At 47.3% G+C, this 16,700-nt stretch overlaps 1 protein-coding gene across 2 annotated transcripts in view; it reads right to left on the bottom strand.

Annotated features, from left to right (window-relative positions):
• The window catches only part of KDM4A (lysine demethylase 4A), a 46,307-nt gene that overhangs the window by 10,303 nt on the left and 19,304 nt on the right, over positions 1-16,700 (bottom strand). For both annotated transcript variants that reach the window (XM_030324681.2, XM_030324680.1), the window contains exons 12-15: positions 8,307-8,427; positions 2,965-3,146; positions 1,237-1,441; positions 678-754 (exon numbers count right to left, since the gene is read on the bottom strand). In XM_030324681.2, coding sequence (XP_030180541.1) covers positions 678-754; positions 1,237-1,441; positions 2,965-3,146; positions 8,307-8,427 — 585 coding nt within the window. The remainder of the gene's footprint in view (positions 1-677; positions 755-1,236; positions 1,442-2,964; positions 3,147-8,306; positions 8,428-16,700) is intronic.

Raw genomic sequence — 16,700 nt, 5'->3', positions numbered from 1 at the left:
AGGAAGGAAGGGTGGTTACCACCAAGTCATTAACATCCAATCTGCTCTCTCCTTGGCCTCCTTTGGATAACTGGAGCCTCCACATAAGAAAGTGGCTTATCAGCAGGTGGGGCCTCGCCTACGCAGCCCATGTAAGCAGGACTCCCCTACAGGAAGACAGGGAGACCACCCGGGGCTAAAGTACACCAAGTATTCCACTTGACTTAACATAATCCTCTTTGCCGTTAACTGTTATCAACTGTAACCAATGATACTCTGCTCAAACTGGAAGCGTTACAGGACTCTGCCTTGTATGTGGGGTACTGCTAGGTTCCAGGGCAGGGAGTGATGAAGACAAAGCTACAAAATGAACCACCTGAACCCCATTCTGATGGCCAAACCCAATGCATTCTTTAAAGGGGGTTATAGCTTGTCCACAGGAGGACCTCTGCTTAGTCTGGACACAATGTAGCAAACACAGCTTCCAGACTCCATTCATGCCCTGCCACAGCTGGGCAGCAACCACACCGTCACCACACCGTCTGGGGAGATTTATTCTGACAGTATGCACTCTTTAACATCACTGTGTACCAGGCTCTGTACAGACTGCTGGGGACAGAAAGTCCACATGAAAAAGCCTGGCCCTGAGCGAATCCCGAGTCTCAGGGGGAAGACAGCAACACTGTGGACACACTCACCTCCTCCAGGGCATTGGCGGAACACCGAGAACACATCCAGTCTTCAGAAGCCTTTGCAGGGGGTACTCCATAGCAACCTAACAAGGACACCAAGATGAGCAGATTAAACCCAGAGGCCAGAGTCAGAATGCAGACCTGTGACTCTTTTTCACATACCATGAGTCTGAAGGCTGCGACCAAGTCTTACGGGAAAACCCCTGAATTCTAGAGTCAGGGTCCCCCAGGATTCACTCATACACTATGGCCCAAGGTCTCGAAAAGTCAGAGCCTGTAAGTCCACTGGTACAAACACCTAGGGAGCAGCAGGGACTATTAATCCCCTCCTGGCATCTACAGCCCAGAGAACAGCACAAGGTTGACCGTACAAGGACGCACCCAAAGTCAGTGAAACTCCCAACTCCATCAGCAGCAAACTCCCCAAGAACACAAGAGCAATCTTTGCACTCGGGACCTGGGGGCGCCACTGGGAGGCTGGAGGGAGGCCAACACGGGGCGAGACTTGCAGTGAGAAGGCTCAGGCCCTCTGGGTCAAGACGGAGACAAAAGCTGAGGCACTCACTGGCGTGGACCCGGACACTGCACTTCTTGCAGGAAACTAGAAGGCTGGTGCCATCCTCCTCAAGGTAAGGGGTAGAAAGGTTGATGTCTGTGCTGCAGCCAGTCGAGGTGAAACACATTTCAGGAATCAATGGCTTGGTCCTCTGCTTCTGGGGGGCTAAATCTGGAGCGTTTCCACAGCTCTGACTAAGGCCTCCAAACTCCACCTAAGGAGAGACAGCAGTGCAGAATTCCCAGAATCCCGTGAACATGCGCCTGTGTCTCCGCTTCCACCTGCTCTGTCAGCAGAAAGCCACCTCTCTTCCTGGTATGACTCTGTGGCTAAGGCTCTCGGGTGCACAGCCATTATCCCAGAGCTGCTAATTGAAGTTACCTCTAATGACTCCAATTCAATTTCTCACAGAGGCATCAAACAAAGGACCCTGGGGACAACTAAGGAAGGGGAGCAAGGTAAGAGGCAACTGGGATTTCAATCTTCCCAAACCAAGTGGTAATAAAATGCACTGAGACGTTAGCGAGGCTGCTCTTGTGGGCTCCCTTATGCGCTACACTGCACGGTGGCCCGTACCCAGGGAGAGGACCCAGAGCAGGTGCTCCTAATGGACCAGCACGGAATCCCTCCTGGGCCCCATGGCAGCACGTGACCTGAGCAGCAGCACTGCCACACGGCTGGAGCCCCACCTGTGATTCCTGGCTCGGGTCCCTCCAGAAAGAATGCCCAGAAAGAACATCCACATACTTCCCTTGGCAAACACCCTGACTGCAAATATTTGCTGGCTCTGTCTATGGATGGCACCATCACCACCATTTCAAGGACAGGGCCCAAAACATGTCACCCCTAAGCATGTGCCCCTCCTGAAACCCTGGGGCCCTCGCAGTGGACCTGCTGACAGTGCACCCAGTCCGTTCACTTGTCTCGCAGGCCAAGGGTACACACACTTCAGTTTTGCTTTTTCGTCAGTGGAAAGAAGTACTGAGCTGCTAATCCAAAGTATGTTGGCCTGAGGTTCCATTCTTTGGCAGGCGTGAATCTGTGGCTGTGCCAGCTCAGTGTAGCCATGCCACCTTAACCAACAGAGGACTGGTTATCCACATGCCGCCCTGTGCAGGTCCCAGGTGAACCTCAGCTGCTCACCCGGCACGTGCCCCTGTAGATGCATTCCCGACCTTCCCGAGCTGAACCCGAAGACTACCATCAAGTGCCCCAGGAGGGGGAGGGGCACAGACAAGCTCAGCTCCAGTGCTTCCCCCTCCACTTCCTCCCGCGGTCCCTCCCCTAGTTCCTTCTGGGTAATGCCAGTACCCACGGTGGCAATGAGAAAGGAAGACACAACACTGGAGAATCTGGCAGACTGTCCTAAAGAAAGGCACAGTGCTCCAGACTGGCCAGGAGGAAAAACCAGCTGGAAGGAATCACCACTGCCTAGAATAATAACAAAAGAGCAAGATTCCTCTGCAAACAATGTGAGCGCCACAGGGTGCAGGGAAACCCACCAAGTCAAGGCTAAGCCACACTCCAGCTCTTCTGCAAACCATTGTCAAGTGAAAAGCCCCATTGCTAGATTATCTGCCTGGCCAGAGTAGCCTGGCCAGCACTCAGATGGGGCACTGAACACCAGAAGAACGCACCTTTCCCAAGATGACCAGTGACAAGCTATGTACCCACAACTAAACCCCACCTCCCTCTGGACTGCAGGTCCTAGGTAAACAAAGGACGAAGTGGACTTACCTGATGGTAAGTCTGAAAGATCATACAGACAGCGCAGTGAGGGGCCTGCTGGGCCATGGTCTCATTGAATTCCTTCTCGGCCTCAAAGTTCGGGGGTCGGTTCTGCCATAGTTGGCTCAGGGGCTTAGCCCAGGCCTCTGTCTCCTCAGCCTCCTCCTCGGGGGTCGGCTGTTCAGAGGACTCTAAAGCAGGAAGCAGAACATGAGTCGGTACCAGTGCCACACATCTGTAGCTCTGCCTAGAAAGCAGATGAGCTCAGCCCAGACTTTTGGTCTCATGTTTGGCCTAAAGCCAAAATCCTACAGATCATAAAGGCAAAGGGCAGAAGCAATTTCCAATAGACTCCTTCAGTACTTGGATGAAACTGCACAGTCCTGTCCGTAGCCCCCTCTCTGGCAGGAATTCAGACTTCTTGCCAGGAAGAAGTCCCTCTTCTTGCCCCAGGAGTTCAGCCCACTCTCCTCTCCCCTAAAAACTGCCAGCATTTGGGGCGCCTGGGTGGCGCAGTCGGTTAAGCGTCCGACTTCAGCCAGGTCACGATCTCGCGGTCCGTGAGTTCGAGCCCTGCGTCAGGCTCTGGGCTGATGGCTCGGAGCCTGGAGCCTGTTTCCGATTCTGTGTCTCCCTCTCTCTCTGCCCCTCCCCCGTTCATGCTCTGTCTCTCTCTGTCCCAAAAATAAATAAACGTTGAAAAAAAAAAAAAACTATTAAAAAAAAAAACTGCCAGCATTCAACCCTTGTGCCCAAGGGCAGCACAGTACAACGGGGTCTTGCCAGAAACCATGTTACTTGCTGCCTCCAATATGTCAGCATATTGAGTCCTTATTTAAGAGTTTTCTCTTTAGTTACACTGAAGGGAAACAAGGGGAAACACACACACACACACACACACACACACACACACACACACACACACAAGGAAATAGCAAGCTTAATAATTTTTACATCATGTGCCTTAGTCAGAACTTTCTAGCTCCCTCTGGAAAGGCCAGTGGGATATCTGCCTTTCTGGACAGGGATCCCCAACCATCCTGGCTCTGTCTCAGAGGAAGGCAGAGTGTGTCCAAGACAAACCCTCTTTCCCAGCCAAAGGATGGAACACCTTGAGTCTAGACCAAGGCCTGGCACACAACAGCCTGCAGGCCAAATGCAATCCACTTGGGGAGCTTTTAAAAATGTAAAAACAAAAAAAATTTTTTTACATTTTTTTTTAACTTTATTTATTTTGAGAGAGACAGAACAAGCAGGGGAGGGGCCGAGAGAGGGGAACAGAGGATTTGAAGCAGAGGTGCTGACAGCAGAGAGCCCAGTGTAGGACTTGAACTCACGAACCTCGAGATCGTGACCCGAGACAAAGTCGGACGCTTAACCAACTGAGCCACCCAGGTGGCCCTGTTTTTACATTTTTATAGGACTCAGAGAAAGACAGTGGGGTATGTGACAGAAGGTGTAGCGCCTCTGCAGACCTCTGGTCTAGATGACAAATTTCTATCTATTCGTTACTCCAAACAGCAAAGCATAGGATTCATCCGGCCTCAGCACTGCTGAGGAAGGAAAATCCCCTCTGGCTGCCATCTTCCTGGAAGAAAGGGACACACTGCTGAATGGAAACAAAAACCTACACTCACAAAACAAGATGGAGGCAACAAAGGTGCACACTTTCCAGGTCCCCCCCCCAATCGGAAGGGCACAGCCCAGTCGATCCCAATGGAAACAGGGTCAAGGAGGTAGCAAAACACATTAACTCGAGGATTATGGGTGAATGAAGGCAATCCTTGATAGAAGGAGCAAAACATATCAAAATAAACAAATCCAGAGCTTTTCTCCAAATCCTCCCCCAAGTGACGGAAATATAAGAAGTTACATCTGGGATGTTCTTCTTTGACAACTGAGTCCCCAAAGCAGTCCATGTATGGGTTTGGAGCACCTGACAGAGCAGCTCCACGCCAGCTCCACCACATTAGGCACCCCATGCCTGGCATCTAGCTATGTGTGACCGTCAGGAGGCCCCAGCTACAACCCCTCAAATGGTCTTGCTTTGACCAAGACAGAACTGTTTTGAGGAAGCCCTAGAGACTCAGGCAGAGCAGCCCATGCAACACTCCACGACATGCTTATTTATTTGTTCATTTCTGGCAACTGCAGCTCAGTGCAGATAAACAGTTACCTACTCTGCCTTCATAGTCCTGTTTAACCGAATGAGACCTGGCAGCTGCCTCATGTGGGACCTGAGTGAAGCGTACCGTAACGTAGGGAGGCCACTGCAGACAATTAAAATCAACCTCTATAAGCCACAGCCAGGTCCAACAAGAACAACGGTGCCAAACCAAAGCGGCTATTTTCCTTATCCTAACCAGAACAAGAGTGACCGACACAGACTAGAAGAAAAAGCAACAGGTACCCAATCAGAAAAAGAAGATTAATACAGTGATGTCTGTTGTTTTCAAAACCATAGGTGGCCCAAAATCACTTCACTTGTGAACACTGTAATGATGAGGAAAAATGTTCACCATGGTAAGTGAAAACTGCAGGAATTTTACAGTTTACATACATAAGACATCATGGAGACGTAACAGGTAAGATGTGTTCATTTCACCAAGTATTTTATGCCTCAACTGAAAAACAATTTGATGGCAGGGGGGGGGGGGGGGGGGGGCGGGGGGGGGGGTGCAGGGTGTGCATGCTTGACTAAAAGAAACTAAAGAAACAAAACTTTGAAATGGATGACTCTGGTTTGGTTTATAGGTTTAAAGGAAAAAAAAGCCATAAAACATACTTTTGGGATAAGCAGGGAAAAATGAACATGGACTGAAGATAAGACAATATTACAAAACACTGCTTATTTTCCTAGGTGTGGTAAAAGTATCTGTATAGGAGAATCCTGAGCAAAGCACGTCGCGGTGCACTTCGAGTGACTGGAGGGCTCCAGCTCGCTCTCAGATGAGACAGCAAGTGCGTGTACAGCAAGTTCATCAATGCCTGTGGAGACAGCGCCCACGGCAACATGGCAGCTGTCGGATACAGGAGGCGTGCACAGTGCTTTCCACAATGGAAATTTATCATAAAAAGTTGGGCGGCTGTATTTTATGATCTCAATTACACTATCATAAAAATATATACGCGGATAAACTCTAATGACTGACTAGAAAAGTGAGAAGATTAACACATGAAGACGTGCAAGTGGTCACCTTTGCAGGGTAATTTTATTGTCCTCTTTATAACTTTGTTCGCTTTTCCAATTTTCTACAACCTATATTTAGAGCCTTCAGGGGTGGGGGGGTTGCAGGGGTAAATCCTGAAGCCAGGCTGTTGCTACCCAGAGAACCCAAGCCCCACGTGGGCCAGAGGAAGAGGACTTCTAAGACTCTGAACTCAAGGTCTGGCCTACTTGGAACTCGAGAGATTTTGATCTCAAGAGACTTTCCTCACCCAGTGTATCACGATCCTTCTACCAAGGAAAACAGTAGAGATGGGCACCAGCATCAGATCAGAAAGGGAACGTGGGGCTCACTTATGGAGCAGAGAGGCTGGTGTAACTCTGGATCTTCCCACACAGCCACTGGTGTCAGGAAGGACAGGGCAGGAAGGGCCCGGGCACCAGTGAAGAGTGACAAGGGACCTGCCAGAGACTCACCCATGCTCACGTTCCTGATCTCACTGTGCTGATGGCAACAACTCCCTGAGCACCAGCAACACACACAGTTCCCGGTTCTGCTCCACACCGCTGTCCACTCCCCCCCTGTCTCCTTCACAGGCTCCTCTTCCTGTCTTCCCACCCCAGTCTCTGCCCTCTCCAGAGTGGCCGCGTGTGCTCAAGGTAAAGATAGTGAACAGATGGCAGCGACACTCATGGGGAGCACAGGGAAAGGCAAAGTTGCCGAATCACTAAGTTGTATACCTGGAAGTAACATTAACAGCGTGTCAACTGCACTTAAATAAAAATTTTTAATAATTTTTTTAATGTTTATTAATTTTTGAGAGCATATGTGAGCAGGGGAGAGGCAGTGAGAGGGACAGAGGATCCCAAGCAGAATCCTCGATGACAGCTGAGAACCCAATGCAGGGCTCTAACTCACAAACCGAGATCATGACCTGAGCCGAAGTCAGACACTCAACTGAGTGAGCCACCCAGGTGCCCCTTTAATAATTTTTTTTTTTTTAATGTTTATTTATTTTTGGGACAGAGAGAGACAGAGCATGAACGGGGGAGGAGCAGAGAGAGAGGGAGACACAGAATCAGAAGCAGGCTCCAGGCTCCGAGCCGTCAGCCCAGAGCCTGACGCGGGGCTCGAACTCAGACCGCGAGATCGTGACCTGAGCTGAAGTCAGACGCTTAACTGACTGAGCCACCTAGGTGCCCCAATAAATTTTTTAAAAAGGTATCAAATACCACCTCTGCTCATCCTCCTCTGTGTTTCTCCACCAGTGGCCTCATGTACCCCAATAACATTACCAAACACCACCTCTGCTCCGCCCCAAGTTTACATCCTCCACAGACACTCACTGAACATAGGTTTCCAAACCCAACCACAACCAGAAGTCAGGGAGGCACTGAACCCAGGCTTCTCCAGTCCCTACCAAGCTCACAGGTCTACAACCAACCCCAAATCCAGCTGGCTTTATCCTCCCAACACCTTCACTACATCCCTCCCCAACCCCAACCACCATCATCCTGCTTCAGACCCTCCCCTAACTCTCAGAGACCATGGCAAAAGCCCATCTGTTGCCCTCAAAGCCACTCTCAATATGCAGTCACTTCTAATGTAAATCTGGCCACTTAAAACATGTCAAAAGCTCCTGAAGGCCCGCTAGAAAAAGGCACTCCCTCTTTAGCCTCCCCCCACCTCACTCCTGCCTGCCCCACACCTTGTCCTGGCCCTCTGAGCTGCTTCCTCTCAATCTATCCTCCAGCTCCCCCTCCCTAGATTAACATCTCCTTTCTTTAGATCTGTTTACCTGTCAGTTTGCCCCACTACCTTGTGAGCTTTTTGGGGGCATGGACATATCTTAGTTATCTTTGTAGCTACACATTCAGCATTGGGCTTGGTATCATTGAAAGAAATGCTATCCAGAAAAATCAGCCTGTACCTCCTAGTAAAGAAAGAGAAGAACCTGCATGTGATCATCCTGTATTAGGCATATTCCAAGACACACAGACATATAAAGAAATCTGACAATGAAGTAAGTAACAAATGAGATCCTGCCCTCTTTGTGGAGCATCTGGGAGAACTAAGCCACAGGCCCACCCCTGGCGCTCAGCCCTGCCTCCTGATGTCCTGTCAGAGCAAGTCCTAATGGGGTGAGCCACGTTCCCCTTCCTGGTTAAGAGAGAAAACACTTACCATCATCACTGACGCAATCCTGCAACACAAGTGGGTGATGGCGTGGGAGCTTGCTTAAGGGCTGACGACGGCCCTTGGACTTCTTATTCTCCTCCAGGGAAAACATGTATTCATCGGCCACCTGGGCAAACCAGAAGAGGAAATCAAATTGGTCTTGCCTCCACTTTGGGTCATAGCAGAAGTTAGTCTTACAATGAAAGCCAAGGGAAAAGACAGGCATAGAGACATAAATATAAAACCAAACCCAGAAAACACCTGTCTTAGGAAAAGCCAAAATGACAATACCATCCACACTAATTTAAACTAGGATTATGTAAAAATTTTAGGACAAAATTTGTGCCTAGTAAGCGTAGGTCCTGTTCTCAGAAGCAGCCTGAAACAAATGTACCAAAAATAAACACACTCTACAGGAGAGTCACGCCCCTCCCTTGAGCTCACTGTCATGAGATTATGTCTCTGAGAGCCCCAGAGAAACCAGGTGCCCCTCCTCTTGGACCAGAAGGCCAGCAGCACCTGTTACAAAGAGGCAGGCAGCCGGGCCATTGGACTTGAAAGCTAGAGGACATCCAAAGGGGTGAGGAACAGCTGACCCATTAAAGTAAAATAGGCCAGCTTCTTCTTATGTGCTGTCAGGCCCTCAGCTCTAACTGACACTATTCATTCTTGAGTTAGTTTCCTCAGCAGACAGGACAGAGTGCGCATCTAAAACCCGAACGTAGCTACAAAAGCAGAAGTTGACAAAATTAATGCTGTGTTTACATAATATCAGAGCAAATGCAATTAGGTTTAAGATGTACAAGACTGAATCAGTAATAATACCATGAGAGTTTCTTTCCAGTGTATTTAAAACTTGTCATGCTCTCAGATAAAGAATTTGACAAAGTACAACACACATTCATGATAACAACTCCCAAAACAGTAAGTTTATAGGGAACATACTTCAACATAATAAAGGCCATATATGAAAAACCCACAGCACACATCGTACTCAATGGAGAAAGACTGAGAGCCTTTCCCCTAAGATCAGGAACAAGATAGGGATGTCCACTTTCACTTCATTCAACACAGAACTGGAACTCCTAGTCACAGCACTCAGACAAGAAAAAGGAATACAAGGCATCCATATCAGTAAGGAAGAAGTTAAACTCTATTTTCAGATGACATGACACTCTATACAGAAAACCCAAAAGACTCCACCAAGAAACTGCTAGAACTAATAAACAAATTCAGTAAGGTCACAGATACATCAATCTACAGAAATCTGTCGCATTTCTATACACCAATAATGAAGCAATAGAAACAGAAATTAAGAAAACAATCCCATTTACAACTGCACCAAAAATAGTAAGATACGTAGGAATAAACCTAACCAAGGAGGTGAAAAACTGTACTCTGGAAACTAGAAAATAGTGATGAAAGAAACTGAAGACATTCTAATGATTAAAGAAATGAAGACATTCCAATGCTCATGAACTGGAAGAACAATTATTAAAATGTCTACACTATCCAAAGCAATCTATACATTTAATGCAATTCCTATCAAAATACCAACAGCATATTTCATAGAACTCGAAAAACCCTAAAATTCGTATGAACCCACAAAAAAACCTCAAATAGGCAAAGCAATCTTGGAAAAGAAAAGCAGGGGATGCCTGGGTGGCTCAGTGGGTTAAGTCATGATCTTTGCTTAGGTCAGGATCTCACGGTTGGTGAGTTTGAGCTCCGCATCAGGCTCTCTGTCAGGGAGGAGCAAACTTCAGATCCTATCTCCCTCTCTCTCTCTCTCTCTCTGCCCCTCCCTTGAGCACACGCTCAAGCTCAAGAGCACATGCTCTCTCAAAAATAAACAAACATTAAAAAAAAAAAAAAAAGCAGTGATGCCTGGGTGGTTCAGTTGGTTGAGCTTCCAGCTCTTGGTTTTGGCTCAGGTCATGATCTCAGTTTGGGGAATCAAGCCTTGTGTTGGGCTCTGCATGCTCACGTGCTCTCTCACTCACAATGAATAAATAAACATTAAAAAAAAAAAAAAAAAGAAACCTGAAGGCATCACAATTCTAGATTTCAAGTTACATTACCAAGCCACAGTAATCAAAACAGTATGGTAATAGCACAAAAATAGACATATAGATCAATGGAATGGAAAATCCAGAAATAAAACCACAACTGTATAGTCCATTAATCTTCAACAAAGCAGGAAAGAATATCCAAAGGGAGAAAGATGATCTCTTCAACAAATGGTGTTGGGAAAACTGGACAGCAACATGTAGAAGAATAAAACTGGACCACCTTCTTATACCATACACAAAAGCAAATTTAAGGTGGACTAAAAATCTAAATGTGAGACCTAAAACCATAAAAATCCCACAAAGTAGCACAGAGAGTAATTTCTCTGACATCGGTTATAGCAACTTTTTCCTAGATAGGTCTCCTGAGGCAAGGGGAACAAAAGCAAAAGTAAATTTGGGGACTACATCAAAATAAAAGGCTTCTGCACAGGAAAGGAAAAAAAAAATCAACAAAACTAAAAGGCAATCTATGGAATGGGGGAAAATATCAGCAAATGACATATCTGATAAAGGGTTAGTATCCAAAATATATAAAGAACTTCTACAAGTCAACACCCAAAAACCAAATAATTCAATTAAAAAGGGGCAAGGGTGCCAAGGTGGCTCAGTCAGTTGAATGTCCCCAACACTTGATTCTGGCTCAAGTCATGATTCTAGGATCGTGGGATTGAGCCCCACACGGGGCTCCATGTTGGGCTCCATGCTGAGCGTGGAACCTGCTTGAGATTCTCTCCCTCTGTCCCTCTCCCCAACTTGCATGCACATGCTCTAAAATAAAAAAAAATAATAAGGGGTGCCTGGGTGGCTCAGTCAAATGTCTGATGCACCTGTCAGAATGGCTAAAATCAACGACACAAGAAACAAGAGATGTTGGCAAGGATACAGAGAAAAAGGAGCCCCTACTGCACTGTTGGTGGGAATGCAAACTAGTGCAGCCACTCTGGAAAACAGTATAGATGTTCCTCAAAAAAATAAAACATATAACTACCCTACAATCCAGTAATCACATTACTAGGTATTTACCCAAAAAATATAAAATACTAATGCAAAGGGATACATGCACCCCGTTTATAGCAGCATTATTTATAATAGCCAAATTATGGAAGCAGTCCAAGTGTCCATTTACTGATGAATGTATAAAGAAGAAGTGGTATATATACACAACTATTATTCAGCCATTAAAAAGAATGAAATATTGGGGCGCCTAGGTGGCTCAGTCAATTAAGTGTCTGACTCTTGGTTTTGGCCCATGGCATCATCTCGCAGCTTCATGGGTTTGAGCCCCGCATCGGGCTCTGCACTGACAGTGCGGAGCCTGCTTGGGTTTCTCTCTCTCTCCCTCTCTCTGTCGCTCCCCCATTCGCAGTCTCTCAAAATAAATAAACCTTTAAAAAAAAAAAAAAGAATCAAATCTTACCATTTGCAACAACATGGATGCAGCTAAAGAATATAATGCTACGTGACATAAATCAGTAAGAGAAAGACAAACACCATAAGATTTCACTCCTGTGTGGAATTTAAGAAACAAAACAAACAAGCAGAGGGAAATAAAAGAGAGTGATTAAAATAAAAACTTAAAAAACTTGGTCATCCTGCCTTTAGGAGACACAGAGTTAGCAAAACCCATTAAGCAAGGAAACGAGGCCTGGAAAAGGGCTACTTTGCAACTGTGACAAAAATCAATTCATTAGGAGCACTAGGAAGAAGTGGTGGCAGGGCAGGGCCACTTCAGAAAAGTCACACTGGGCCCACAGGCTCCACGTGCAATCACAGAACCTATAGCTGAAATGCCAAGAAAAACCAAATTCTGAGCAGGCTGTGTCCAGGGAGAACAGAGCCTGCCCTTCCAAACGTGAATTCAAACAAGTTTGAGTGTCCACTGGCCCATTCATTCAATAAATATTTACTGAGGGGCGCGTGGGGGGCTCAGTCAGTTAAAGCACAGACTTCGGCTCAGGTCATGATCTGGCAGTTCGGGAGTTCGAGCCCTGCGTTCTGTACTGACAGCTCAGAGCCTGAAGCCTGCTTCAAATTCTATGTCTCCCTCTCTCTGCCCCTACCCCATTTGCACTCTGTCTCTCTCTCAAAGGTAAATTAAACATTGAAAAATATTTTAATAAAAAAATGAAATTAAAAAAAAATAAAATAAACTTCCATCATCTTATTTCCGCACCCTAACAATCTTCTTGCATTCCCCCCTTTGAAGACCTGCTAGATAACAGGCCTAAATCTGGGATACGGTAGTGGTGGGGACCAGGAAGTAAGAAAAGGACAAAATAAAGGAACAGAAATGATGGGATTTCCAGCCTGGATCGCCAAGGTGAGAGAGACTCAACAGGACTCACATGGATGAAGAGGCAGTAGTAACAAGCCAAGTTAAGCAGGCTGTGCACAGTATACTGCCCCATTTCTATAGAAATACCTAGGGGGTAAGAAGAAATTGAGCCTGAGGGTTCAGAAAATAAGTCTGAGCATGGGGCACCTGGGTGACTCAGTCAGTTAAGCATCCAACTATTGATTTCAGCTCAGGTCATGATCTCAGGGATCCTCGAGCCTGGAGACAGGCTCTGCACTGATAGCGTGGAGCCTGCCTGGGATTCTCTCTCTCCCGGATCTCTACCCCTCCCCAACTCACGTGTTTGCAGGCGCTCTCTCTCAAACATTAAAAAAAAAAAGCAAGTTTGAGCAAGAGCTGTAGATTTGGGGATCCTCAGCATCAGGTTCAGAATTGCAATCATGGGAGTGGATGACATTACCAGTGGAAGATAAACTGAATGGAGACTAAGCCCTTCCAGGATAGGAGACAAGAGAAAAAAGGGAGAGTCAGGCGCAGAGTAGGAGGAAAACAGAAAGCAAGGAGGGGAAAGAGGCAGTGCCAAAGGGTACATAAGAGCTGAGCAGGAAATGGCCAAGGGACTCAGCAACTGGGAGGTCTCAGGACTTTCAGAGAAAGTTCCAGCAGGCAGACAGTAAGGAACTAAGGAATGAATGCATCAGAGACTCTTCTTGAGAAGATTAAGGGAAGAAATGAGATCATAGCCTGAAAAGGGAATTTCCTATAATTGTATTTCAGGAAAGAGACTGAATATGGTTTTATAGGCAGAGAGGGAAGAAATGTGTGGAAGAAGAGATATGAAGATATGTGGTAGAATAAGGAAGGTGTGCAATTCTAACCCTTGTGAATGTTATGTTAATATGACAAGACTATTAAGGATGCTAATCAGATAAACTTAAAATACCAAGATTATCCTAGATTATCTGGGCAGGTAATCAATGTAATCAAACAGTGCTTAATGATGAGAGGTGTGCCTGAGTGGCTTAGTTAAGCATCCAACTCTTGGTCTCAGCTCAGGTCTTGATTTTAGGGTTGTGAGTTCAAGTCCCACAACTGGGCTCTGCGTTGGGTGTGAAACCTACTTAATTTTTTTTAACATTTATTTATTTTTGAGGCAGAGACAGAGCATGAACGGGGGAGGGTCAGAGAGAGAGAGACACCGAATCTGAAACAGGCTCCAGGCTCTGAGCTGTCAGCACACAGCCCAACACGGGGCTCGAACTCACGGACCGCGAGATCATGACCTGAGCCGAAGTCGGCCGCTCAACCGACTGAGCCACCCAGGCGCCCCTGAAACCTACTTAAAAATGGTAACAAAGAGGGAAGCAGAACACTCGGTGTCCAAGTGATGTGATGTGAGCGAGGCTTGGCCCTATCTGGCTGCTTTTGAAAATGGAAGAAAAAGGCCAAGGAATGTGGGCAGTCTGAAGAAGCTAGGCAGGGCAAGGAGTCTCAGTCTGGAGCCTCCAGGAAGGTACACAGTCCTGCTGACACCTTGACTTCAGCGTAGTGAGGCCCATGTCAGACTTCTGAACTAAAGAACCGGAAGATAATAAACTTATGGTCTAAGACTCCCAGTTCATGGGAACTTGTTTAAGCAGCAATAGGACACGAATATGGGGTAGGAGACAGAGACAAATCAATTTATAGGTCCAAGTACTGTAGGAAATAGAGGGATCAAGACAAAGAACACCAGAATGCAGCTCTGGGAAAGGAAGACACCTGTTTATTCTGAGTGCTTCCTACAGGACCAGCATAGGTACCCAGCAGACTGGGTTCGGTGCCGTGGCAATGCAGACACAGGTGACACAGGATCCCTAGCCTCAAGGAGCTCATGGCCCAGCCAGAGGGGGACTTGGTGTGCGAGTCTCAAGTCTCTGCCCTTTCCACTACCATCATGTTGCCTCTGACCAAATTAGTCAGGTCTATCAAATAGTAAAATATCTTTCCACGTTTTCTCATCTTCTGGACAAAGCACTCCTCCTGCTACATGGTGCCCACAGCCTTGCTCACAGCGCTGACTTTTCCTTTTCCTGAGATGTGCTCCGACTTCTAAATCCCTTCAGTGTGTAACAAGAGCTGGGTCCAAACCTCAGTTTATCAACTAGCTGTGTGAGCCCAGGCAAGGAGCAATCCACTACCAGTGTGGGAGCAGTGAACACTGCCCCACCAAGGATCTTGTGTGAGGATGGAGTGGGACATCAGGTAGAATCTCCCAGGGCCCTGCCTGCAGGAGAGCCACATCTCAGGTTCCTGAGTTCTATGTTCCCTCGTCTAACATCAGGTACCCAGGTCAAGGTCAATGTTCTTGATGGGGTTTCTTCTGTACAGAGAAGAACTGTGCCCTCCTGGTTTTGGGAACTCACTTTTCCAAAGCAGCTTAAACAAGAACTTTTACAGCAGACATCGCTGTAGCTCTGTCTGCAGTTAAATGAAAATTCTGAAGCTTTGATGCTTCAGCAGTCAGTCGATCTGGGTGCTTTTACCAAGGCCCTTGACACAGAGCGTCACATAAACTGAACAGCAAGAGGCCTGAATTACACTGCAGGGGATGCTCAAAGTAGGGGTAGGAGGGACACAAGGGTGCTCTTCAAAACCCAGCTGTTTCCAAATATAGATACAATGCCATTAGACCTCTCCAGGGATAGACAAAGTGGTTCAGCTTCTGCCCCAAGCCTTGACTGCCAGTCCCCCATTCCACCCAATCAATCCATCCTGAGGTCAGCCTCCTACTACAACTAACTTCCCTGCATTCCTTCCACATTTACAGAAGGCTCACGGCCCAAGCCCCAGGACCATGCTGGGGCCACAAGAAGCAAGGCGAATGGGGCACAGGGCGTGGCTCCTAGTTTACCTTCTGCAGCCTATGACAACTGTGCTGAGACCAAGATGGACGGTTGTTAAAAAGAAGCCAAGTGCTGCAGGTGTTCAAAGGAGGAAGGAAAAGTAGACGGGAGCGATGAAAGGTTTCTGGGAACAGTGACTTGAAAAGAGCCGGGTTCCAATGAGCAGAGAACTGTTCCGGGAGACCTATGCCGAGGACTCCTGACTCCTCCCACCTCAACATAATCTGTAGCCTGCCGACGGCCGTACACTAAATGAAAATGTATAGAAGGCCACTGAACTAGACGCTAAACAATGGTTAAAATGACAGATTTTAGGTCATGTGTATTTTACATATATTAAAAACAGATCAAGCCAAACTTTTAAAACTAAATATAATAAAATGAAAGGAGTTAATTACAAGTTAAAAAAAAAAAAAATCAACCCACCTTGCAGCCCTCCCCTCCTGTGTCCACGTATGCTGGAGCCCCACGCCCTCCCCTCCTGCTCAGACTTCAGGATCCAGTCCCCACACCTCACCCTCATGAACTCCAACAACACAGCCACACTTGGCCACTGCTCCCAGGTCTTCTTCAGTCGTTCTCCTCCCCTGGGCCTGGACACATGGCCTTCTCCTAGTCCCCCAAAACGTCAGGCTATTCTTCTTCCCCGGCCTCTACCTCCACTCTAACGATGAAAAGTGTTCCTCCTGCTCCACAGGTGAGTCTTCCATGCCCCCGATACCCTGCTGGAGACTGCCTCCCACAGACCCCTCCTGAGCTTTATGTCTGTGCTCACATATCTCCATCACCCACCCCACACGCCGGTCACACTCAGCATGGCCCAAAACTGAACTCACCTCCAGAGCCACACTCAAATACCCCTTGGCTTCTCCACTGATGCACCCCTATCCATCCGGTAACTCATGCCAGAACCCCGAGTCAACCCTCGCCCACCTCCTTACCCACCCCACAGCCAGCCCCCTAGTCCTGTGCTCCTGCCCTCACGGTGGCCCTCGGGTCCACTTCCTGCTCCCCTTCCCTGTCACCACTAGACAGTCCAGGTCCACTCCACCTCTCTTTCAGACTAAAGGAACAGGTTCCAAATTGATTTCCCTATTGCAAATCTTTCGCTCCTCCCGAAACAGAAATATTTGATTATACACGGCAG

The sequence above is a fragment of the Lynx canadensis genome, chromosome C1 (assembly GCF_007474595.2).
Source record: "Lynx canadensis isolate LIC74 chromosome C1, mLynCan4.pri.v2, whole genome shotgun sequence".
NCBI classification, from domain to species: domain Eukaryota; kingdom Metazoa; phylum Chordata; class Mammalia; order Carnivora; family Felidae; genus Lynx; species Lynx canadensis.
Note: the sequence above shows the minus strand (reverse complement) of the source record. Positions and strands in the feature narration are given on the sequence as shown.